This window comes from Phlebotomus papatasi, chromosome 1 (genome assembly GCF_024763615.1).
Source record: "Phlebotomus papatasi isolate M1 chromosome 1, Ppap_2.1, whole genome shotgun sequence".
NCBI classification, from domain to species: Eukaryota; Metazoa; Arthropoda; class Insecta; order Diptera; family Psychodidae; genus Phlebotomus; species Phlebotomus papatasi.
The window spans coordinates 91,065,118-91,091,880 of record NC_077222.1 but is presented as its reverse complement, the minus strand read 5'-3'; the positions used below and the strand labels follow the sequence as shown (position 1 = coordinate 91,091,880).

General features: G+C 32.6%; 1 protein-coding gene across 1 annotated transcript in view; it reads right to left on the bottom strand.

Moving 5' to 3' along the window:
• LOC129809718 (dystrophin, isoforms A/C/F/G/H-like) overlaps positions 1 to 14,776 on the bottom strand; it is a gene marked incomplete at its 3' end in the record, with an annotated part of 29,239 nt that extends 14,463 nt beyond the window's left edge. Inside the window, exon 1 of the mRNA XM_055859757.1 lies at positions 14,577 to 14,776. Coding sequence (XP_055715732.1) covers positions 14,577 to 14,688 — 112 coding nt within the window. The remainder of the gene's footprint in view (positions 1 to 14,576) is intronic.
• Positions 14,777 to 26,763: the final 11,987 nt, after the last annotated feature.

Sequence of the window (26,763 nt, the reverse complement as noted above, 5' to 3'; positions counted from 1 at the left end):
CTGAAGTCTAATATGTAATTTTAAAAAAAAATCGCAAACTTCGATGCTACCCTGTGTTCGTTGAGGCTCCAGTTTCCCTAAATTATTACTATATTACAATCTTATAAATAGATATCCTTACGAAACATTTCGACTTTTGTAACCCTACAGCCTAACCACTCAGAGAGCCATGTACGCTTCCCTAAGTGAACAAAGCACTGGCTTTGTAATTCAGATATCCTATAGGGGGATTCTGTAACAGTATGACAATGTCATATGACAAAATTTAAAAATGTTTATGTTGTAAATTCAGAAAAATTTATCGAAAATCGGATTCAAATCAGTTAATAAGAGCTTTAAAGAAAGCTCACTGGGCTTTAACATTGTCCTGCTGCCGAATTTACCACGACATTGTCATATGACATTGTCACATCGTTATAGAATTCCCTACTGGGTCATGTACCAATGAAAAAAATCCTCCAAAAATGTCATTCAAAATCGCACAAAATTCTCAAACAAATCTCGATACCATTAGGGAAACATGGCACAAAATATGACAAGTCAAAAATTTAAAAATTCATAATTTTTTTTAAATAAACAACCCAACTAGTTGGAGAAACCTTTGCAGCTTCGTAATGTTGTAGCTTGGTAAAAATTGATTTCTTTTTTAAGTTACTAAACGAATCGGATAACAATAGGTGTGATAAAGAGAGAATCATACTTATTCGACTGTCAGAACGCAATGAAAAAATGGTTTTCTGAGTGTCACAAAAACATGTCTTAGAAAAATAGCATTAAATTGATTTTAAAACGCATCACACCTCCTACAAACGATTAAAACAAGTAGATAAAAGTTCCATTTAAAAACTGATGTGAAAATTTTCGTGTCCAGTGTAATGTATACGGCAAAAATGAGACGTATATAGGTGGATGAATTTTGAACGTAGCTGATCAAACCGGTGCACCTTCGTAAAAATCGCTACTAGGGGAATGTAGGCAGCCTTCGCACGTGTGAGCTTTCGAACGATGCGAATTTTCTCTTTATTTCCAAAGAGTTGGTTCCGCATTTCTTAGCTATAAGTTAAATATTTATGAACCTTATCTTCATTGTAAAAATAGGCAGCCAAGCCCTTCTTTCCTAGGTGCTAGGATCACAAATAGAAAATTGGCCCAAAATGGGTAATTTGGATGGCGCACATTTCATTTGATTTCTCATAATTCAACTCATTTCTAAAAAACAATTACTTACACAGTGGATAAAGAGTATACTTGAGATGATATTTATGTAATAATTTTTTGCATCGGAGGGAAATTATTTTCACGGTGGCGGAAAATTCACATGTACTACACTGTGTGTGGTTTCAAACACTGAATGTGTGAGCGTTCGTACATCCAGCAGACAACTCCAGCTTGAAAATCATAACCTCACTAAAGCCTCATAAGCCACAGTGAGACATTCGTGGTCATTTCCTCTTCGACAGGCGTATAGTCTCCTTCCCATCTCCATGAGACGACGGTTATTGACAGTGTGAACCGTGTGAACATGTTCATAGTCGATTTTTCGATATTCATTTGGAAGAAAAAACAGTGCTCCAGAAAATGTGAAAAAAGGTGTTTCAAATATCTTCTTTTAGTGCAGTGATAGTTTCCGTGGGTTCACGGGGATACAGTATAACAATCGGAAAATAATTTTTAATTGTAAATAAAATTTATTTCGAGAAAAAAAGCAATGACGAACCCAAACCCCGATCGTGTGAATGCTACCCCCGGGGGCAAGAATCGCACAAATCGTCATATTTTTTTATTTTCCTGTCCAGGAAAAACCAACAATTCTGTGAGAATGAACTAGGCTTGCATAGAAACCTAAAAGATCAGAGAACTTTTTGATGTAGTGCAATTCACTGCCCATTTTACAGTTTAGTCAGAAAAAAGTCCTGAATATGAAGCACGAAAAAATGTGCGAAGGCTGCCTACATTCCCCTAAATTTTAATATTCCTGACGGTAAATACAAATTGAAAATAATATTTCTATCGTTTCTAACCTCACAAATTATCCTGCCAAAATCTAATCCAATCTTCACATTACAATGTAAACTCATAACATTAGATTCAGATTTTGTAACAATTCAATCTCAATCTAATGCAACAGCGGTGTAAATGGCCTCATTGACTGTAAATTTCTCATCGTTGTCGTCAAATCTTCACTGTTTTTCACATATTTACATTTATATCGTTTATCGCAATTAATAGGTTTGTCTATCGAATAATGATATAGATAAATAAAAACAATAAATAAATCAAAAAAGTGAGGAACAGTGAAAGAAAAAACACGCAAAAATAGTTTAGTTTCACAAAGTCAGGAATTTTATTCTCTATTTAAAAAAAAATTTTCCTTATTTCTTTTTTATATCATTATTTTATCACACTATCTCTTAATCTTAATTTGATTTATAGAATAGTAAGCCTAATAAAGTAAAGTACCGATAGTATTACTTATTCAATTTTAACCTGGAATTCGTTCCAAGAGGTGAGATTCTTAACAATCTCTTAATGTTTTATAGTCAATTTCTATGAAAATTGCACTGATTTATGAAGTCATTAACCTCATAATGTCAAAACAATCGCCAAATATCATTGCATATGCAAATAAATTAGATAAATGATTCCACCGTTCGACTTGAGGGCACATTAAGTTAATTGCTAATTTATCAGATTTTAAGGAAAATAATTCAATTAAAATAATCAAGATCTTGTACCACAACAACGGTAGAAGTTTGAAGGTCAATGTGATGCAGCCATAAAACTATTTAAAAAAAACTGTAAGTGAAGACACATTAATTATGCCATAAAACGTGGTATAAAGTAATTCAATTTTGACAATAATTCTGGCAAGTTGTCAAATGGCATTTTGTAGAAAGAAAAACTTATATTTTATGACAAGTTTAAGCTATAAAATTATCCCTTTCGTGGAAGAGAAGCTTAGTTTTCTGCCCTTCTTGACGTATTAAATCTTACATATTTCAATTAAAATCTCATTTAAACTACGTATACAATTCTTTTTCCCGTGATTGATTTTTGTATCACTGTATCATAATAAGCTGTATGTCTGCAATGGACAAGCCATGAATAAAGTACGAAGCCCTCGCATGAATAAGGATTTAGCTAAAGTCTTCAGTTTTTTAGCTAAGCCGCAAACCGATATTTTACTTTATGGCATAAGCGCTAATACGGGTTTCAGACCTAAGGCTTAGCCATAAAGTTTAACTTCTCTAATTTCTTATCAGTCGAAAAATTTTGGAAAATTTTGCCTTAGAAATGGACTAATAAAGGGAATTAATCTCTTTGAATCAGAAGAACAAATTAAATTGGTTGCTATTTAGAATTTTGAGACCTTCGGAAACTAGGCTAAACCTCTAGTCTGAAGACGGTCTAGGTCACATGTCATAAGTTCATAATCTGAAGCAAGATAAAGTACTTAGAATTTGTAAGTCTAGAAGATATGAAAATTCAAAGGATCGTATAACTATGACAATGACATGGAATAGAAGTGTGTTCTAGCGAAAAACAAAAATATAAGAACCCAGTTATTGTGATGAAATTATTTTACATCAAGTTTTATGGCACAATTTCTTATTGTCTCTGCTAACTGTACAAATATTACGCGTATTCTGTCTTTTCGCTCACCGTTTATTACAATTTCGTTGTATTCGTTTTATTTTCACATATTTTTCATCTTCCTTTTTAGTATTATTCATCACATATTAAGTAAACCTGGTAATTACGAATATGTCTGGAATTTCCATAAAAATAAATAAATTTGTGTATTAATTTGTTTAAAAGAAAAGAGTAAGCCGAGACACATACCTATACTAGCTATAAAAATCACTACAATATTAGCAAAGATGCTTGTAATTCTATGTAAATAATGTTTTTCTTGCGTTTTTATAAAAAATACTTTTCCTTTTGTGAAGAAACGGTTTGTACACTCAAAGAGAAAAAAATATCACTCACGATAATCATTTATGGTATTTCTCAGCTCACCGTGAAAATTTTAAGGTAATTTTCTTGTTTCTCGTCGCACCCCATTTACAAAATTTAACTATGTTTTACATGTTTTCCAACAACAGTTTACAACCTTATAGAAATTAATACTTTGCGGGAGAAATTATAACAAGTTTACATGGAATTTTAGTCACAATTACTTTTCATCCACTTAATATCACTAAAAATCTAAATAAAAAACATGTTTTAGATATTAGAAAATCAGAAAAGCTTAGGCGAGTTAATATTCTTTCTAGAAAACTTCAGAATGCTTGCAAGTTCGTTTGTTATTTAAATTTTCGGACATGGTATAAGTGATTTTCTGTCACAATTTCGAAGTGTCATCCGTGATAGTCTTCCCTGGTTTTGTTCTATTATAGTCTTAAATCATACTAAGCTACTCCTGTAACAAACTTAATTCTGTATATCGTAAATTCTTCAGTTTCGAACGAAAATTTAATTTGAATATTCGACAATTCGTTTGAACCTTCGAAATTTAGCGATGTTTTATCGAAATTGTGTAATTCGTCTTTTAGCTGAGACACATTTATACTGAACAGAAGGAATAAATGATATATTAATTAAAGACAGAAAAAAAACAGTTTATAAAAAATAAAATTTTGCTTTAAGTGATATAATTTACCCAAAAAAAAAAATATTTTAAAAAATAATAAGCGAAAAATTATTCTAAAAGGCAATATAAAACAACAATAAAATAAAATCTAGATATCGCTAAACATTTTTACATATTTCTAACCACATTTTCTATTTACGAAACATTTAAGTTAAAACAAACAACTAATTCATAAATCATTCAATATTTTTTCAATATAAAAAAATCCCCTTTAGAAATTAAATAAAGGGAATCAATGCCTCGAAACTAAGAATTTCCCGGCAATTTCACTTGAGGATAAACACCATAGAAACAAACAAAGAATTGAAAAATGCCATAATATCAAAAAGCGATATTGCGTAAAAATGTGAGGAAGTATGCAAGAAATTTGCTAATTAAAAATCAAAAAAGCTATTTCTCGCTAATTGCAGAAACAATTTGAAGAATCCTTCACAAATCATGCTAAATTGCAGTGTCATTGGTAAGGTGATAAACCTCAATAATACTCTTTAATCTCTTGGAGCAACCTTTCAACCCAAAAGCCTAAATTACCAATGCCATGGTGCATAAGTCAGTCATAAATCAAACCAAATGGACAAATTGCAAAGAACTAAATGCTGCTTTCATGGAAAAGGAGCTTCGAGGAGCTCCTTATGATTAATTTAATGGGATATTTATCATCCTCAAGCCAAGGAAAGACACATGAAAATATTGTCCCACCTTCCATCAACGAGTGCAAGAAAGAGATTGCACGTCGATTTATTGGTTGGTATGAATCATAAAATGTGTGCATTTAGTACCGATAATGACTCTTGTTTGTATTTCTCCTCAACTTTATCAAACTCCACTGTGTATTTAAGTGATTCTCTTTAAGCGTTTTACTCTTTGGATTTTTTCCTCACGCGCGCATCTATCACATGTGTGATTTTTATACCGAATAAATCCCTCAACAAAACGCACCTTCAGCAGCTCTTTTCACACTCCACCATTTAAAATTAAAATCCTCCAGAAGAAACATTAAAAGAGATTTTATTTTGTTGAACAAAATACAATTCTATACTGAGTCTACTGAGTGTAACTTACAACTAATTTCAGATAAGGAGGAAATATCTATAAAGAATGTAGTAAATAATCATAAATTTTAGGAATAAATGTAGATTCTGACAATATTTGGTGGATATTAATGAATATTTTTGTGTAACGAAAATATTGTTCAAATGACGCAATTATTTCACATCAATTTTAATAACACATAAAGATTAATTGATTTTTTGTCAAATTTTAAGAAAGTCGCTCGAACTCTAAGTTCATTCGTACGAAATACGAAAACAGCCTATGCAATATTTTCTATGATCTTTTAGACTGGGTAATGCCCAACGCACAATCACTTTTGTTTTGTAAATATGTTTTTGACATTTCAGTGAGAGTGAATGAAATCTAGATCTGGTCATCTCGCTCTCTCTGATAGAAAATTTTGAAAACATGTTCACAAACAAAAGTTATTGTGCGTTGAGCATAATACTCTTCAATGAAACGACTAATGAGCATCGCACAAAGCGTTTGATATTGGTTTAAAAAATATTTACAAAATGGACAGATAAACCTAGATCAGCTTATATAGTATATGAGATTATTAATCTGAGCGAATTGGGATTGTATCCAAATTGGATTTGGAACTAAAGTTGGGAGATAATATAACAGTAATTTAGAATCAACTTTCTGAAATTATTGCAAATTTTTACCACAATTATGCCTAAGAAATCATCAAGATCAGTTAAGCGGCAATCGAGGTAATTGAGGTTATGTGTTATGGAAATTAGTTTTCGACTGTGGCACCCCTAGTGTTAGTCCTACAAAGTTCAATTGCCGTAAAAATTGTAGCTCTTTGTGAGACGTTTCATTTTAGCTTTCTAGATTTTGATCGGGCCCTGTTAATTACATCCGGAGATATAGGCCGGTTAATTTTAGTGCAAATACAACATACTAAAATATCTAAATTGTCAGGGACGAAGCCAAACAACTTGAAAAATTTTCTTTTTCATAATAGCGCCCCTAGGGGTAGTTTTACGAATTCCGATGTAGACGAAGATGTAGCATCTCACGAGGGCCCAAAACACCCTCATTGTTCAAATTCGGACAATTATAACCGGAGCTAGTCATTTTATGAAAAAAATTGACTTCTTTTATCTTGGATCAGGGGGTTCGGGAAGCTTTAAGTATTTTTTTTAAACGAATCTATGCCATAGGGGCAGAACAATTGAAAAAAGCGTATTTTCAAAATACGCCAACGTTGGGTGGCCAACGCATCAAGTTATACTATTTTCAATTGATATATAACCATTGTCGAAAACTGCAAGTCGATATATCTCTTAATTTAGGAGATATAAGGCTCTAAAGAGCGACCGGACGGACGGACGGACGGACGGACGGGATAGATCTTTAGCCATCCATATATTCGTGATCAGGAAGTGGTCAAACACATTTTGAAAAAGTTAGGGGCCGATTAGAGGACCTGAGCTTTTGTGACGATTACAATAAATGAGATAGTAAAGAATCTCTCCCAAGAATTGGTTTAAATATATGGTGCTATAATTGTAATTTAAGCAATTTGATTGACAATCATTTTTTTTTAATTTTATGTTGGATTTGAATTTTAGAATCCACAGATTAAGTAGTAATATTTACTTTTATTTTATTTTTCTATCATTGCTTCTAAGTCCTCCATGCACAAGACCGGGAACTCACTTAAACCATAAAAGACATAAATTAATGTCATAATTTAGGTTAAAGTCTCCGATTACAATCTGAGGTGGTCCGATTTCATCGCTGAAATGGGATCCAGAGGACTAAAGTATTTCTACGTAATTCCAAAAAATGTAAATTATGGTTTGGTAAAAAAAAGAAACTCCGCACTCAAAATATCTCTTCGTGATCAACTTTAAAATTAAAAACAGCTTAAAAAACTTTGATATTTGAAATATTTCGCGATTGGATAATAATTAAGACGTATACAAATTTTGAAAAAATACGTCAAAATTTAGCATTTTGAAGTACATAGCTTCAAAACACTAACCACAATGTTTAGCCTTTAAAAAATTAGTTTTAAAATCAAAAGTTTTTATCAGAGAATACAAATTAGGCCGATGAACACATTTAAAGCTAAATTTATTTAAGAACGAAATTTTTGTCAAAATAGAACATCATTTTGATGCAACATGAAAGCGATTTACTTCAAAATACTCAATTTTGATATAAGTTTATCTGAGAGAGGTTAAAAACAACAGCTAAATTACTAAAACCCTCAATTATTTTGAAAAAAAATCAAAATTCTGCCTACACAACAAAAAAAAGTATCCATACATCCTAAACTTTAAATATTCGTCCATACATTGTAAATTTGTCAAAATCACAAATATTTTACAAACATTTAATGAATTTTAGGAATTTTTATACAAAAATAACTGCAAAAAATGCATAACATAAATTTTCCCTTTGAATATAAACCCCTTATTCCAAAATCATTTTCACTTGTTCATCGAGTACATTTATAGCTTCACAAATGGGCTCAATGGAGTGTATTTGTTCACGTGGGCGCAAAAATCGAGATTTCTCAACAATCACATCCAAATAGTACACAACGAGTAAGTTTTAAAAAATTGAGACGCCTCTCTGAACGCAAGAAATTCTCAGAGAAACCCACTCATTCAAAAAACAATATGCCTCTCTTCAAAAACAAAACACAAACTTGGTCAAGAAAACATCTCAAAAGAAGACTTCTCGTGCTTCTGGTTAATGAACCATAAAATGACTTTTTTCTTATCAGAATCGACTTAAATTTATCAGGAAATGAACGATTTTTTCCTAAATCGACTCTAACTTCTAAAAAAGAGCCACAAATATTATTCCAAAACTCTCTATAATCTCACTATCTGAAACCATTTAAGTTAATCTGGAGCAATCAATCTCCTCGGAAAATAGCTCATTTAATTGTCTTTCTATCCGCATTCCGACCAATCCTCTGCAAAATTTGCATTTCCGCTGATTTTCCACCCTCTCAAACATCATCGCGAACATATAAAAAAAAAATCAAATGAAGCGAAAATGTGCAAAAAGATCACGAATCAATTCATGGATCATTTAATGTGACGTCTTTTTGCATCAACAAAAAGATCTTCTTTAGCAAATATTTATGCACACATTCATGAGAAGTGAAAACAGAAAAAAGAACAGATAGAAGGAGGAGAATTGCGAAGATGAGGAGAAAAACAAAACCCAGAAAATTGTTGTCAATCTTTCAATGACCTGAAATGCATAAGCAATCTTCTTTTCTCAATCTTCAGTCTCACCGTATGTTTATATTTGATAAGATTCGCGCCCATGTGTGTGGTTTGATCAGGAAGACGCCCAGGTAGAGTCTTGGTGGACTCTTTATGGGGCTTCCACACAAACGCCCAATATATAATGAAGAAGTTGGGGAAGAGAGCCACGATAATAAGGAGATTCTCCAGATCGTGATTCGAATACAATTTTATGGTGAGGAAAGGAATTTTTTTCGTGAGTGTTTATATAGAGTACGGAGTGTGCAAGAGAGAGGTAAAATATGCGTGCTTCTCTGACATCAAAATAAAATCCTCAAAAGTCATTGAACTCATTTTGGCATTTGGTTCATTGGCATCTTCGTGGGAGATCAAAATATTATTGTTTATTTTTAAAGGATTAACCCTCATGCAAGATCGCAGGGCTTTTCAATCATGAGTCGCAATAAAACTCAATTCTAGAATAAAGAGATTAGGCTTTCGTAGAACATTACTTACAACGTTAGGTCCCAAATTGACCCAAGCTGATCCTCGAGAATATTAGCCTGTGAAATTTAATAGTAAAGAATTTAGCAAAGAAAATTAAGACTTCTTAATCCTTTAAGGACGATTGGGTCACCGGTGACCCAAAAATGAAATTTTTCCTACGGTCTTCTGAAGTTGTGTTTTGCTTTAAAAAATCAGAAAAAGTGTTTTTTTCTGACCCCCGATTTTTGACCCTTTCATCCTTAAAGAGTTAATCGATGATTCTAAGCCCCCAGTGTATAACAGTATGTGATCAATCAACACTGCCAAATTTTACAGGCTAAATATTCTCGAGGTTAAGCCTGAGTCTATTTGGGCCCTTACACAGGATACCTTAAAAAAAGGTTAAGAAGAGTCTAAGAAAAACAAATATTTGACACATTTTATAGATAAACCCAAAGTACTTATATTGGAAAGAAAAGTTAAAAACTTGTTCTTTAATTAAAATTTAGAACAGAAAGCAAATAAACGCAATAATTTGCTAACGTAAGATTCTTTAAAAAAATATCAATAAAAAAGGTACCAAAATCAATAAAAATATTGAAAACAAAAAAAAATAATAATAAAGATGTAAAACAAGTGCGCTTAAAAATATTTGTCACAAAAAAAAATGATTCAGAAAAAAAATCAGATACACCGCAAAAAAATCTGAATGATCCTAGATTTATTCTGCATTACTGATTGTGATTACTCTCCAGATTCCATTTTTATAACAGATTTTTTTAATTTAAAATAAAAGTTTTGCAGGTTCATTACCTTTCCTAGATAGAAAATTATTCATTTTGAAGAGTATAAATATTCACAAGAAATGAGTGTAGAATATAAATATTTATAACATAAGGAATTGCAAAATGTGATATAAAAAATTACTGAATACTGATTTATTACTACTGATTATTTTGAAATATTCAAAAAATAATAAATAAATAAATCATTATGTTCAAATGTTTTAAGCAATTTAGACATTTTTATTAAAAAGCATTTAACAAATTATTTAAGACAAATGGGTATTTTTGATCATGAAAATAAATCTTGAAACTTTAAAATAAAAATTAAAACCAAAATTCTATATCTCGTTTCTTAACTATTTTTGTTAGAAAAGTTTTTTTTTTGGAAATTTAATTTATATAATTTTTTTAATTAGTAGCAGAGTTTTTAAAAATATCTTTATAAATCTTTATTTAATCTGATTTTCTTTAGGTTTTTTAAGACTTGAATTCAACATTTGTGTCGTATTTTTAGGCATTAGGGGGAAGTAGGGCACCTTTGAAATTTCACCTATTTTTAATTAAAATCGAACCTTATAGTGATATAATTAAGCTGCACAAACAGTTTGAGAAGCTAAGGGCCTTGACAGACATGAGGATTAGCCGAGAGACGGCTTAGCGTAATTATATTAGAAATAATGTTCAAACTACATTTCTATCATTTTCCACTAAGTCGTCTCTCGGCTTAAGTCGTAAGTGTGTCTAGGGCATAACAGAGCGACGCTCTGTAAATTGCATTATGATATGGCTCAGTTCCACTTAAACATCGGAGAAACATCCCAATTTCAAAAGTGCCCCACTTCCCCCAATATTAATCATAAACTTAAAGATAATCCTCATTAAAAAAAAACCTAACCTCTCAGTTTGGAAGGAAAATTTGATTTGATTGAGATTGTGTATATTTGCATATAGTATGTTATCATTTCAAAACCTGCTAACAAACATGAAATGTTAAAACTTAGCATTATAGGGCTAACTATAAGCAAAATTAAGTTTAGAAATGCTAATTTTCAGCTTCTTTGTTAGATGGGCTATTTAGAATCAGAGAAAACCTACAAATCTTACAGCTGTATTCACATTTGATCAAATTGTAAATACGAAAATGTAATTGCTTTTATGAGATAAATTGAATGGGAATACGGATAAAAGTTTCAAAGCAAAAAGACATTAAAGGTCTACCTAAAATTCTCAAGTGGTCAAAGATCACCTTAGATTGCATCCCAGTGAAATAAAAACATACGTTTTTACACAAAAAATGATAGTTATAAAAATTTAGCAATCTTAATCATTCAGTCAGCAAACAAAATTATTTAAAATGAGAAATTTAATTTTACCAAATCGAAATTATTTGTTTCTAGCATCAAAATCTAAATATTGAAATCAGACCTCAAAGCAGGGTTTACATTTTTCTAATAATAATCTTTTAAAGGAGAATGGTCAAATCCGGTATCAGAATCGCCACGTACGGGACAAACTGTAAAGCGGTCTTCAGATCAGAGGTTTAGCCCAGTTCCTGAAGGTCTCAAAATCCTATATACAAACAATTTTATTGGTTTTTTTGGAATCTATAATAAAAAATTTGCCCTTAATAATTCAATCCTAAGTAAAATTATTCCAAGAACTCTTGACTGATAAAAAATTTTAGCAGTTAAGCCATATGACTAAGCCTTAGGTCTGAAACCCGTATAAAGAATCTCAGCTAACTATTTCTTAGAAGGAAGAATGGTTTTTTCTTCTTTATTTTATTTTTTATGGCGGTCGGATTCAAACTAGATCCATATAGCCATAGGCGCTGCCGAAACCCAGGATGATAAACGTTAAGAGTCCTTGCAAAAAGGGCTTTATCCTTCCGATAAATCGCTATTTTGACAACAAATTACGCAAGAACTGCTAAAGCGATCTTGAGAAAATTCAGTACAGAGTCAAAGTATGATCTAATTTTTTTATTAATGCATACCACCCTCTCCCCTCATCCTCCGTTCTGGTGGCCGTCATACAAAATGAGAGCACTTTACCGTATAACTTCTTTCTGAGTGGAGGTAAAAAGCTGAAATACGGCACCGGAACAACGTTTAAAGAAGACTTTTAAACCATTCATACCAAACCCTACTTCATCACCCCTTCTGGTAGCCCCTATACAAAATGAGACTATTTTACCTTATAACTCGTTTCTTAAGAAGAGGCAGAAAGCTGTAATTCGACATGGGAACAAAGCATATCTTAACGAGAAAAATATCCATTAATTAAATTAATCAGTAGAGGGAAGTGGGGCACCTTTAAATTGGGGTGTCTTTGAAATCGGGCTTTTTCCAATTTTTTTTTAAATGGAACTGGATTTCACCTTGATAAGATTTAACTCCATAAACCCGTTGTGAAGCTAGATTACATTATAATAAGTGTCAGTTCCTTTTTTCAAAACAGAAGAAAAATCCCAATTCCAAAAATATCCTAATTCGAAGATACTCTACATCCCTCTTTGATAATTTTCTGCCAGTCGCATCTTTTAAAACTTATAATCCTTTAATTTTTTTGCACGTTTAAGAAGGTTCATGAGGGCTAACTGAGGAAAAATTTTAAGCTTTAATTTCTGTTATTTTGGAAAATATTGTATTAAGAAATTTTTAATTTTCTAAATTTGTTTCTAGTTACCCTTACCACTTATTTTTTGGAATTTTGAAGCAGTAATTTCACCGCTAATAGAAGTCGCAATTGCCCCTTTTTTAAAAGTTTGCTAAAAACCTATTAGTCTAAATTCATTGACAATCTTATCAATATTATTTACTTTTTTAATAAAATAAACCCACAAAACTTCCGCAAAACATTCCCAGAAGTTCAAAAAATCGTGTTGAAACATTTATCGACTTCTTTTCGTCGATAGATCCACGCAAAAAGACACACGGTGTGTAAAATTATTACGAAAATATGCAAATAGGCGTCTGATAAACCTTCCCAATTAAAACCCGATTCACCCACACAGTTGCGCTTTTGCTTAGAGCCAGAAGAAAGGCCTCCAATATTCCTCAAGTATTTTCTTGCCATTTTAATTTTACTAAAAGTTACTGCCCAAATATTTGGATTTTTTTCTATGCTAGGAAAAAAAATCACCTGTTGCCGTGTCCACCTGACAATTTGGCTAATTTGCTGAGCAAACTGCCCAATTTTGGGAGATGAATTCATTGAGAAATATGCAAAAAGGTATTAACCGGAATGTTGGCCAAAAGAGATGGACTGCGTTGAATTTTTTGGAGTGTGTGAGAAAAATTAATGAAAATTTCACTTTCTTGCGTCTTTCTTCGGTGATTTTGAGAGTGAAACTGGATTTCTTTTGATGTTTCGCCTCAAGTGCAGCGGAAAATGGGGGCTTTTCTGAAGAAATTCACTTGTTAAAGAGGTAATTTTCATGGCAAAAAGAAATGTTTTCAGGCTATTTTCTCCCTGGAAACCCAGTTAATCTTGAAATTGTTTGATGGAGAAGAAACCTGGGGGTCTGCTTACCGATAAAAACGGGCGGAGACTCCATGACGATTCAGAAAACTCCGGATATCAAAAAGGGGGCACCTTCACTACACACTTCTCTGTAAAACCTTCCCAAAAAACACCTTGTTTACACTCAACTTCTCATGCACTTTTTTCCCTTTTTGCACTACACCGTGATACCTGTGACCCTCCACGTAGTTAGAGGGACTCCCCAAGACTCCGATCGGCGCCCCAAATTCACTCCCGGAGGGTTTATTTTGTGTGAAAAACGCGGCGAAAAACACGAGTGTTTTGTTGAAAAAAAAGTGAAATCAACAGGTGTCAATGTCAAGCAACAGTTTTCACTCACTTTTCACGAACTTTTACACAAAAATCCACACGAAAAACACGCGGAAATGCACTAATGCAACATGAGGGGCTGTTTTGGGGCACTCACATAGCGGAATGGGGCGCAAAATGGGGCGAAATGCAAGAGAAACGCGGAAAAGACTCCCGATTCCATCGAAATAAAAACACCAACTGAGGTGAATTCAGGCGGGATGTGGTGAAATTGCAACAGAGTGAAGTTGGCTGTTCTCAAAGTGAACCCAAAAATGGCGCGAAAATGGAATTTTGAAAGAATGGTGAGAAGTGCAATTTGATAAGAAATTGATAAAAAGTAGCCAATAATTCGCAATAAATCAGTTGAATTGTATCACTTAGGCGCTTGACACACAGTCCTGAGGGAAAATGTAATCTCTTACGTAAAGAAAATGACCATTTTACTGAATTTCTATGGAGACCGGTTGAAAATACCTCGGTTCAGGAAGAACTTTTTCACACTTTTTGCACATTTTCCAGCAATTTTGAGATATTTACCATAGAATTTCTGCATAAAGATCTCATAATCCACACTCTCGGTGATTCTGGATGGCCGAAATCGCTGGAAATCCCCTTCAAAGTGGATTTTGTAGATCACAATCTTCTTCATCTTCCTCTCCTCACAGAAACCTTGCCATTTTTAGCAAAATTAGAGACACCTAATCGAACCTGTTGTCCAATACAGACTAAAACGTGTTCTTATCTTACGAATTGTGCTGATTTTTTTGCCTAAGCACCACGAAAAATGCGCAATAGAGACGTTCAGCGAAGCGAAACGATAACGACTAATAACTTTTTGTTTTGAGCTTTTGAGCGGGAGAAATTTTCAAAAGGAAAAAAAAGCAATCTTTGCAAATCAAATGACATTCAGTGATTTTTTATTTTAGACCACATCAATTTTTCCACCTGAATAATGTACAAAATACAAACATTGTTGCTTGGGAATGAATTTGAAGAGAGAAAAGAAATTAAATTGCACAAAAAAAGTCATCAAGAGAAAGATTGAAATGTTCTGCCCGGAAAAATCCGTGGAAAAAAATGCCGTGAAAAATATTCAGTTGATGCCAACGTCAGTCTGATTCCTGGGGATGGCAGATTCCCGGATTGTGGGCACGCGAGAGGAGATTTGGAGTTGTCCGGAAGGGTGAAAGTTCACGCCACCCGGATAGACTGGATAATCTGGAAGATTGCTGAGCCACACACCACAAAGATAAACAGTCCCAGGAGCCATGGACCAACAGAATACTGCTCATCCTTGTTCTTCTGCTTGTTCCATCCGGAAGCGATAAAAAAATAAAGAAAAACACCAAATTTCTTTCTACGTCACAGACACGAAAAATCAAGGTGAAAACTCACCGAACTCTTGGGCACATTTCCTCGCATTGTGATGTACTTCTCGGCCTTCTCGTTGGCAATCTTCATCCTCTGCTTGGGGGCCATGGTCACAAGTTGTCCTTCCTGCGATTCTACGTGGAAAAATCACCCTCAAAGTGAACGCAATATGTTTTGGTAGCCAGATTTTATACGTGTCGCTTTCACCGTGAAAGTTGACACGTCGGCCGTCAGCTTGTCGATTAAATTCCATTCTCGAGTGCTGACATCTAACAAACGCCTCAAGGAAACTTTGACAAAAACTTGAGAAATCGATTAGCTAAGACACAAATTTACGCTTTTTATTGAAAATGTCACTGCTGAGCGCAACTTCAGCGACATCTTCTCTCTGAGAATGAAGGACTTTCAGGACAAGTCTGCTCTACACTGAGAAAAATTTAAAATAGATTTTAATCTTTATGGCTCCTGCACACCTTACCTTTTAGATTGGTAAAACATCATAAAGTAAAAATTCACTTCTCTTTCTTTTTCAAAAGATTTATATTATATAACTCTCTCCCACTCTGTCGGTCTCAAAATTGGATTGAACTAAATTTAATTTAATGTGATGTTAAAAAGAAGAAGAAGGGTGCAACAGAGAAGGATAGACATATACAAAACTTTTAAGAAAGAAAGGGATGTAAATTTTGACTTTATGAAATTTTCGTGATCGAAAAGGTGTGCCCAAGGGGGAGATATTAGGGTCGGAAGTGGTGTACAGCTGAAAATGAAGTGCTTGGAAGTCCGTGGAAGTGGGAGTGTCCGAAAGTAAAGTCTTTTCTGTTTAATTCCAAATTTTGCAGACTATACGCTACTTTTAGGTCAGATTTTGAATTTGAGCGGCAGTATAATTCGAAAAACTTTGTTGCCATTTTAGAAAAAGTTCGATTATTATAATAAAATGGAGTAAATATCCCTAAAATTTATTATAGCTTAAATTGTGTTGTAATTTCTCCGAAGAAATATTCAGTTGAAGGTTATAAATAATTTTCTTTTGGAAATGAATAAGTAGTATTTATGGATTTCAGGCAACTCTTTGCAAAAAAAATAAGAAGTATTTGCCTTAACCCTTTAAGGACGACTGGGTCACCCGTGACCCATAGAGAAAATAATTTTTCCTGACTACCTGAAGTTATTTCTTTCTAATGTTTGTACCTAATCCCAAAGTAGAAAGATGTAGGAATCTAGGATATTTTTTGCAAATCTCCAGCTACTTGCTATATAAAAAATATTTAAGCTCAAAAATGACGAATTTTCAAATTTTCACATTGGTGCTTAAATTTTAATATTTCTAATTTTTTTTGAAGCAAAAACCTCTTGGGAACAGAAACTATAATAACTATACATAATATTTCTCAACAAAGTAAAAATTATAGTTTATTGGTATTTTCAGGAAAGCTTTATAATTTTCATGGGTCATATATGACCCAATCGTCCATAAACGTAAAATAATACCAAATGAATTTTCCAAGTTTTGAGGTCAGAATGTTTCATGTTTTTGTTTATGTGTGCGCAAAATAGTCAATTATTCGTGTCGTGTAATATTGTGTGATAATATCATTTAGCTGAGATTTCCCAGTGAAATACTGACTGAAGCAGGTAATATTTTGATAATTTATAAAATACTTCTACGTAAATGTTGTAAAATTCATAACTTTTTACTCTTGTAAATGACTTCAAAAATGAAAAAAATCAAGATCAATGACCACGAAATCATCCACAAAATGCCCAGACGACAATTTTGTCCTGAACGAAAGCGACAAAATATACTTGGAACAAGACGTGGAAGAAGTGGACTTTGAAGTCTTCATCGAGAACGCATCAACACCGGAAGAACTTCCGGATTCACAGCAATGTGCAACTACGTCTAAAATTCGCAGACAACTAACATTGCACCTACCCATTACCATGAAACATGTTTTGAAGAAAACTGAGGAAAGGCGCAGGTACACATGGTGCTATTAGAAAAAAGGATTATAAGACCAATTGTATTTGTGAGGCATGCGACATTTATTTCAGTGTTACCAGTACCCAAAATTGTTTCGATTAATATCATAAAAGTAAAAAATGAAGTAAACAATTAATACATTTTTATGATAAAAATTATTGTTTTTGTGTACCACTCTTCAAGATTCTTTGAGACCAAAAATTGAATGAGACATTTTTTTTAAATTAAGTTTTGATCGTTTTAATTCTTACTCGTACTTTAAATATTTTTTTTATTATTACAAATATATTCAAGTTATTTATCCTTCAAAAATAATAGAGCAAACGAGTAAACTAGTCGTCTGGAAAATTTTGTGCTTTTTTATCTTTATGGACGATTGGGTCATATATGACCCATAGTTTTCCAGGACTTCTAGGGATAGGAAAATTTTTTTCTAACCATAAATCTGTTATTTAGGCTAAAATATCAAGGGAAAATTGATTTCATTGAATTTCGCTCAGCGGAAAGCTTCTCGTCCTTAAAGGGTTAATCATTGTTTCCACCTGATTTATTGAATATAACTTTATCAATCAGGAAATTTTTGGCCGATACTGTACTTCTGAAGTGCTAAATTAGTTGCTGCAATCGTACTTTTGGTCAATTGCAGACTTCCAAAAACAGTTTCAATAAATTGGAAACGACAATATGTTTTTTAGAGACTCTTTTCCAAAAGTAGCTTCACTGGTCCCTTAGAAAATCCATAGAAAAAAGTCTTTTGGTACACCTTTTCCTTTTGTAAAACACAAATAATATTAAAATATCGTTAGTATGCAAAAATATCTGCCGCTAGAAATTCAAAATAATAGCAAAATATTAAAAAAAATATATATAATATACGTAAAAATAAACTTTATAAATGAGAATTTTATTTAAGTTTACTTAATTAGATTTTTCACCTATTTCACAATACACACAGCTCTTCGTTATCCGGCACTTCGTTATCCGGGTGACAGCTGCCAAACACTGGCGGTTAATGTATTCAAAACGATTTTTTACGAAACATCCAGTTTGTTCAGAGTGAATTAATGTGTTATTTTTATTTTATCAAGGTTTTTGACACACAATCGTGCTACAAAATGAAACATAAACACACCACAAAGATAATTCTGTTGTTTTTCGACAGAAAACAAATTCCCACGGCAGAAAATATAAAAAACTTGACCAGATTCAAAAAACCAAAATGTCATTTTGTCCCCACGTCAGCCGGATAACGAAGAGTCGAGTGTATTAAATAAATTATTGATTCCTAAGTATGAGAAGTGCATGAAGTGCAAGAAGTGCAAGAAATGCTGGAAGTAGGGTAGAGTCAGCCCTTTTCGCCATGTAAGCACTTTTTTGCCACCTAATATAAAACAACTAATTTAAGGCATTTAAGAATAAGTAGCATTTCAACATTCATAATATGTTCTGTTCTAATATCCCAATACGTTATTACGTCTCTTAATTAATTGAAATTCGTTTTAGAACAGGTGGCGAAAAGTACTGAAACAAGCATAATTGGGGAAAATGCATTTTTTTCCATGAGATTCTTTAAAATTCTCAAGACGTATTCGAGATATATAGACAGATATTGCTTCAAAGTATCTTTATAAAAAAAAATCATTTTAGTCTGACAAAAATATCACACCTTACGAGGCCCCTAAAGTTTAATGGTGGCGAAAAGTACTGACTCTACCCTATTACAGCATTTTCGAGAGTCTTCCGAAACGCTGAAAGTGTAAAGGGCTCTTTCATACAAATTGTGGAAGTGCCTGGAAGTGGTGTACACATTTTCACCCCAATATCTCCCCCTTGGGTGTGCCAGAGGCATTAATTTTTCTTTTCATTATTTTAATTTCCTTTGGAGCTTAAAAAATGGAAAAAACACTAAAAAATTAAATTTCATCAGCAAAAGTTGAAAATTTTTGCTGATTGGAAATTGGAGAAATTTTAAAAGTTTACAAAAATGGGTCTACTAATTTACAATATTAACACCAAAGATGGTAGCAGAAAAAATGAAAACTATTAAATTTCCCTTTGACAAAATTTGCATTAAAATTTCACTTTTAAACACCTTCGACACACCTTTTAGATCAGAAAAATTTAGTGAAGTCAATATTCACATCCCTTTTTTCCTTTAAATCTTTGTATATGTCTATCCTTACTACTAAATTAGTTTTGTTGGGACACCTGTGTTCCACTCGTCCTTAAAGGTTTAAACTTTAAAGCTTAATTTTAAAATTTCGCTTTTCTCTCAGTGTTATATGTAATAAGTTGACTGCAGGCTTTTCACAGGTCTCACAGGTTTTCATTTTCAAATTGAAAAATGCAATTTAAATTTTGTAAATAGTGGGTATTGGCAACATAAACCTTCTCTATCGTTTTAAAATTTGATTTTCCAAAAATTACCAAAGAAATAGAAAATAAAATAATTTACTTTTCTTATATTTACTGCAATCATAAAGTATTACAACATAATACAGAAAATAAACAGACGAAAGAAATTAGTATAGGGAAAAGTACTCTCCCTTCGAACGTTCATGCCTTCGAATAATGTGAATTTTCTTTTACTTTTCCTAGGACATTTAAACTTTTCTATTAAATAATATTTAGCTTATCATCAATTATTGTTAATTATATGTAAGTTTCTTAGAAAAAATGAAAGAAAATTTACATTATTCGAAGGCATGAACGTTGGAACTTCGAAGGTAGAGTACCTTCCCCTAATAAAGATAGCTTTAGGACAAATAAAATAGGAAACTACATGTACCCCTTGTCCAAAGCGTAACGGAACAGGTACCCTTGTTAAATTTCTTTGGGGAGGATTTTATTATGGGATGAAGAAACGCTTATCAATTGCTCCAGAAATGTTCCTCGAAACTCAAGATACCAAACCAAACCAAACCAACCATTGACAAATTCAACAAATAATTAACAAACTTCTTTAAAAGTTTTTTTAATTAAATTAAATTAAATTAAATTTAATTTAATTAAATTAAAAATTTTAATTTTGAAATCTAAATTGAAAGAATTCTTAATTGAATTTTCTTTGAAAATTATACACATACAAAAACGAAATATTTTTTATTAGGGATCATGATGCAACTTCCCGACGGTTTTCCTTCGAACTTCCAGGAAAAGCAGGAAAATGTGGCGAGGAAAATCCCTGTTTGGAAAAAATGCGTGTTGATTTTTCCACCTCTCGAGAACACAGAGGCGACACGAAAACACTTTCAACAAGCTTCTAATGGATTTTAATCGTTCCTCACCCACTCGAGGGACATGAGACAAACACCACAAACACTCAGGAACTTCCTGAGACTTTCACACGAGACGAGGGTGTCTTTGGGGGCACAAAAAGGCAGCCTATACAGAGCAAAAGCAAATATATAGATTTCCCGGAAACGCGCAAAGTGCCTATAATTGGGATTAAAAATGAAGTGGCCAGTTGGAGCTACTTCAGAGACTTCAGAGCATCCACTACCAATGGCCTTTACTCCAATCCGCGAGTCAGGAAGGCACTGGATAAGTGATCAGGAGGGAGAAATCAGAAGGCGGAGCATCGTGTTGGTCGCTGAGCAAAAGCACTAGTGCATCGTGGCCATAGGATGAAGAAGTCAACCCTAAGCCACTCCCCCAAGGACTCCTTTCCCTATGGTGCCTCCGGGTCAGAGGCCAGAGTCGACTCTCCAGGATGTCAATTTCTCATCAAACTTTCAATTACTCAGCACGGAATTGTTCAAGAAGTCGCGACTCTCCTGCATTTATTATCACATCCACCATCCAATCAAACTGTCCAACGTCTCCATATCCACTTTGACTCACCATCAATCCCATCACAAACCCACCATTATCCTTGAGTTTACCCGACGAGAAAGTCACATTCTTAGAATTTTTAACTCTCTCGGATATTTTCCATAAACTTTCCAACAAGTTCAAGCTCATATTAAATTACATAAGTTTTTTAATGCTCTGTGAAGCTAAGAATTGGTTTATCAAATTACAAAGTGATAGAAAAAGTTTATTTCAAAGTTTTCTTTGGACATTATTGTGAAGTGTTAAGAATATCTTTTAGAATTTTGAAGTAAGTTCCATGGGAATGGTAACTCAATTATTAGACAATTGTGATTTTGTGTTTTTCTTACACTAATTTCCTCTTGGGTCCTCTTTGCTTTTGAGCTTGTGTACACGGTAAAAACTTTTGGACACTGACCAAAATATTGGAACAAGTTTTCCTTGGTACTAATTTTTTGGAATCGATTTGTACCTAGAGAAGATATTTGTTTGTTCCAAAAAAAAGTTTTCTTTACAGTTTGGTTACGAAATATAGTTACAATTCTGTTAGAGTTTTCTTTTGGAACCGTTTTGATACGGTGAAATATCTACAAATTTGAGTTGATTTCGTTTTACACAAATTTGTTCCTGAAATTGGAACAGAATTTGTTGCACTCGGCTGTTTTGTTCCCACTGTCAGGAACAAATTGGTACATTTTTTTTATAAAAATCCTACATCTGTAACGTATTTGTTCCAAAAATTTTCGGTATCCGTGGACGAGGTAATTTTTGGAACGAAATTGTTACTCATATGGGGAATCTTTTTGTTCCCATATTGTCGGGAACAAATTCGTGTAAAGACTTTCGTTTTACAGTTAAGGCCTACACTTCAGTCGAGATGGATTTCGGTGGCGAAAGTTCATAAGGAACATCAAATAAAAATCAACTTAAGAGTGTTTTATACAAACGCGTGCATGATGAAATCATACGCGAGTTACGAGCTAATTTTTGGAACAAGTATGTGCCGAAATTTTTTACCGTGTAGTAGACAAAACTATTTTTCTATTTTTTGGCACTTAAGCGACCACAACTCCGATTTTATTGAACTGATTATTTATTCTTAAAAAAAACTTAGAAGGTTTTTAAATAATTAACAATTTAATAGAACTAAAAAAATGTAAGTCCAATAGCAAACATAAAATCACAATATTGTTCACTTGTCACATTCTGTCTTGTGCTTTTGATAAGCAAATTTATTAGCTGCACAATTTATTTTCAACGAAAGGAATGGGATAAAACCATTATGTTATTGAAGAGATAACAGAGACCCATGTTCATAAAAATAATTAATTACGTGACGCTTCTCGTTTGAATTCTGTAATTGATTTTATAAAACTGCATCAAAATCAAACTTTCTGTAATGTTTTATTTTCAAAAATTTCTGAACTATTGCACTTATCTATCGAAATAACATAATTGTATTAGATTACCAGTGGTTTTATAATTATTATAAGGCATTTAGCGTTGAATGAAATCTAAGACGGTTCTGACAATTTTCATTTGGGTTCCGAAAGTTCGTGAGGGGCAGTTTCATGCAAGCACACGGAGAAGCCCAGTGTCCAACAATTTACTTTTTTAATCAAAATTAATTTAAAATGATCATTGAAAACGTTTTGTAGCTGTTTTTGTCGATAAAGTTCGAAATTATGGAAAGTTAGTATTTCCTAAAAGTTCATAAAAAAAATTAAAAAATAGTCTTTCAGTGTTTTTTAAGTGCTTAAAAATGATGAATTTAATAGTTAAAATATATTTTCCGAATGTTTTCAGCAAGTTATTGTAAAATTTTTTTAGTATAATAAAAATTCAAGACTTTAAAATACTATTATAAAATTTTTATACTAAAAGGGGCATGTTCTAAGGCGATAGAATTATCCAACAATATACAGAATTAGCTTAGCACTACAAAAGACATTTCTTTCGTATAAAAATTCAAATAAAATTGCTCAATTAATGAGAAATAGGCTTGAAAATCTTTGACGATATTTAATTTTCTCTATATGATCAATTAGTGTTCAAATTCTGTTATAAAGTTCTTGTTCGATTATATTTTTAGTTGTTGAATAGACTTCAAAATGGTAATTTTAATCAATTCTTGTATCGCTAGTTTCCTATAAACAAGTTTTATCTTTCTCAAAAATTGCCTCTTATTTATCTTGAAATTGCCCCGCAATGGGGGACTTTCACACATTCTGCCTTTCAAGTTAAATGAATTTCTCCACAATAGATTAATGAAATTAAAGGATTATTGTTATTATTTTTATTAAGCCTAAACCCAACTGCAATTCACAGAATATACAAAGTTTTACTTCTGTTTATCATCTTTTTGCAAAATGGTCCAAAAATCCATTTTGCAATTTAGGGGTGAACTTCCCCACCCTCCCCTAATCACGATAAATCAGAGTAGATTAATGGGAAGTCAAAAAACAAATATCTCCTGACAATAAAAAAAGTCAAACTAGTTCTTTGGCTCAGTAAATTAGTATATTAGTCACTAGAAAATTAAATTTATCAGTAGAAACTTCAATTTTATTTATATAATTCTAAAAAAATATACAAATTATAAATCCTTTTATAATAAACCAAAAATGCCAAGATAGTTTATAACTTCTTTTTACTGCTCGAACTCAAAAAGAGAGAGAGAGCAGTTATATAATGGGCTTTTTTTTCATCTTGTCATCGGCCTGGAGCTTGAACGGTGAGAGATATCAAGTTCCGGTCATTGGCGACCCCCAATAAAAAAAAACTATATCGCCAAAACCATGTTTTTTTGGTTTATTTCGAAAACGGCTCCTACGATTTCTTTAATTTTTGGATATGTTTTAGATGTGGTACAGGCGAATATTTCGTCCAAACATACCTGTGACCTAGAAAAATCGCCATCTTGAATTTTTCAAAGTCGAAGTTTAACTGGTCTTGAAATCAGTGATGAATCGGATAATGATCCGTGAATGACTCATCTTGTAGGGTAAAGTAATATAATTTGGAATTAGTGTTACAAGTTGGACAATACGCCGGTACAAGTTGGACATGGATTTTTTCTTGATAAATACAGTACAAAATTTGTTTTGAAACACAAGGAACCAAATTATAAAACTAAAGCATTAAAAATATACAAATAAAAATGAAGTACTAAATTTACCAAAACAAAAATCCCTGTCCAAATTGTACCATTGGCCAACTTGTACCACTGTCCAACTTGTACCACTTTACCCTAACTTATGCCAGAATATTCTAAACTAAAATGATCATTTTTTTACTAATTTTTGATTTCGAAATACTTTTGTGATTTATGAATCAATTGATCTGTAGTAGACCAGTGAGCACCAAAAAATCATGCGAAAAACCAATTTACGGAGAGGTATCTCGTGAGTTCGAGCATTCCGCAAAGCTAGGACACTTTGCCATCTCTTTTTCTTTGAAAAGAATGTTCACTATGTTTTTGGGCACTTAGAATTTATCATTTCCATTTTATTTAGGGTAAGTGTGCCAAATTTCGGCATAGTTGCATGCAAGCGTCAAAGTCTCAAGTTTGAAATGTAATATTTTAAATACAAATTGATTTTTTTTATTCTTTCTTCTGAAAGAGTGTTGCTTGGAACCTTGTAAAGAGTTTACCGTCTTTATTTACTCTATAATCATTTTTAATACATTTTAAAATGAATAAAAATATAGACATAGCTTTGGTACCCTATTTCGGCCACCTTCATTCTCATAGTTCCTTGCCCTTCGGGAATTCTTGCAATGCCTTTTTTACGTCATCTCGTTTGTCGAAGCTATATTTTTTTGTTATTCTTTTGCATTGTATAATCTCTAGAGTACGTACAATCTAAAAGTTCATGGAAATTCGAGGAACAAAAAAGGTGGCCGAATTGCAAGCTGGCCGGAATTTGACACACTATATAACTGACTAAAATTTAATTTTTAGCAAAATATTGCTCAATCTGCTGCAAAATTTATAAATCCAAATTTAGTGAATTCAGTAATATGGCTATAGATTTCCTACTCAAAACTTTACTTTTTTTAGAGGTCCATCAAGAAGATGATTGCCCTGCAAAACTTTACTTTTATAATCACAAGAGATGGTTCATTTTAGTATTTTTAAAAGGAACAAGATTATTTTAGTAATTCCAAAAGAAAAAAGTAAATTAGTATTTTTCAGAAAATCGAACAAACTTGAGACATTTATCAATGCGAATTAGAATAAAAAACAATAAAAGAGTTTTTCCAAGAACTTTACAAATTATTGAACGGAAATTGAGTTATTTCCGCGAAAACTGTCATCAGTAAACCTCTTTTGATCCTGCCTTATTCAATTTTAAATTGAAAAATTGACCTGAAAAGCTTGAAAACCTGCCATCAATTTCTATAATTGTATGTTTCTCTTACAAAATAACAGTGAAGATGTCCTCAAAACGACAATACAATTATCCCCATTAGGCAAAAGGATTTAAATCAGACGACCCCACATTTAAAAAATGGTTTTCGTGCTATTCAATTCCACAAAAGGCAATTAATAATTCAAAATGTTAGACCTTTATTTATTAAAATATAAAACAGTGATATTTTTTAATTGTTCCAAGTGAAGCAATTATTCAATTAAATTTTAAATAAGTTAAAATGTATTCTCTAGAACATGAAAAATCCATAAAAGATTATATCAATTTTTTGTTCATTTTTTATGGGGTTTAGGGCGACACAAACAGCCGTAAGCCTACATGGGATTAGGGTTGATAAATTTATAAAACACCAAAGTTTGTATGCAAATTTTTTATAACATTCAATACCTCGCTAATTTTCATCTTCCTAATTTTTTTTGTGAATCATCGTGAGTGTGAGGTTTTTATTGATAAAGGATTCTTCAATGAGAATCACCATAAAAAAATATCAGTCAATTGTTGAGGGGGTTCCGACAAAAAAAATAGAAGAGATTTAGTGAACCCCGTTCTGAATATTTTATTAAGTTTTCTATTTTTTCACCCTCTGTTCTGCTTTTTTTCTATTTTCTTCACCATCCAAAACATCCACAGGTGAGGACTATAAAAGTCACAACATACAACTTTGACCCTAATTGTGACCCTTTTGGCAGTCCGGAAGCACGAGGGGTGGCAAAGTCAATCAACCCTCGTGCCAGTAATTTGTTGCGCAAGAGGGTTGATTGTCTCTGACTGAGACTCCTTACCCTCTAATTGAACCTCATTGCCCGACAATTTTCCAGAACCGCACAATCCAGGAAAGGGTCAATAGAATAGCAAATAGTTTAAACAAAGGCACAAGTCGAAGGTGAAATAATAATTAGAAAGCAATTAAATCAATATTCCCTACAATATTGAAGAAAATTGTACCTATAACAAAATTGTCTTGAACTAAATGAGAAAACATGCGACCAGTCGAAACAGGAAATATCTATCCCCATTATCCTTGACCATATGCTTCGCGATTGTGGACCTTATCGTGATTTCTCATGTGAAAAGGCACCTGATAAAATCACTTGATATTTATTGTTTGTATTAGGAA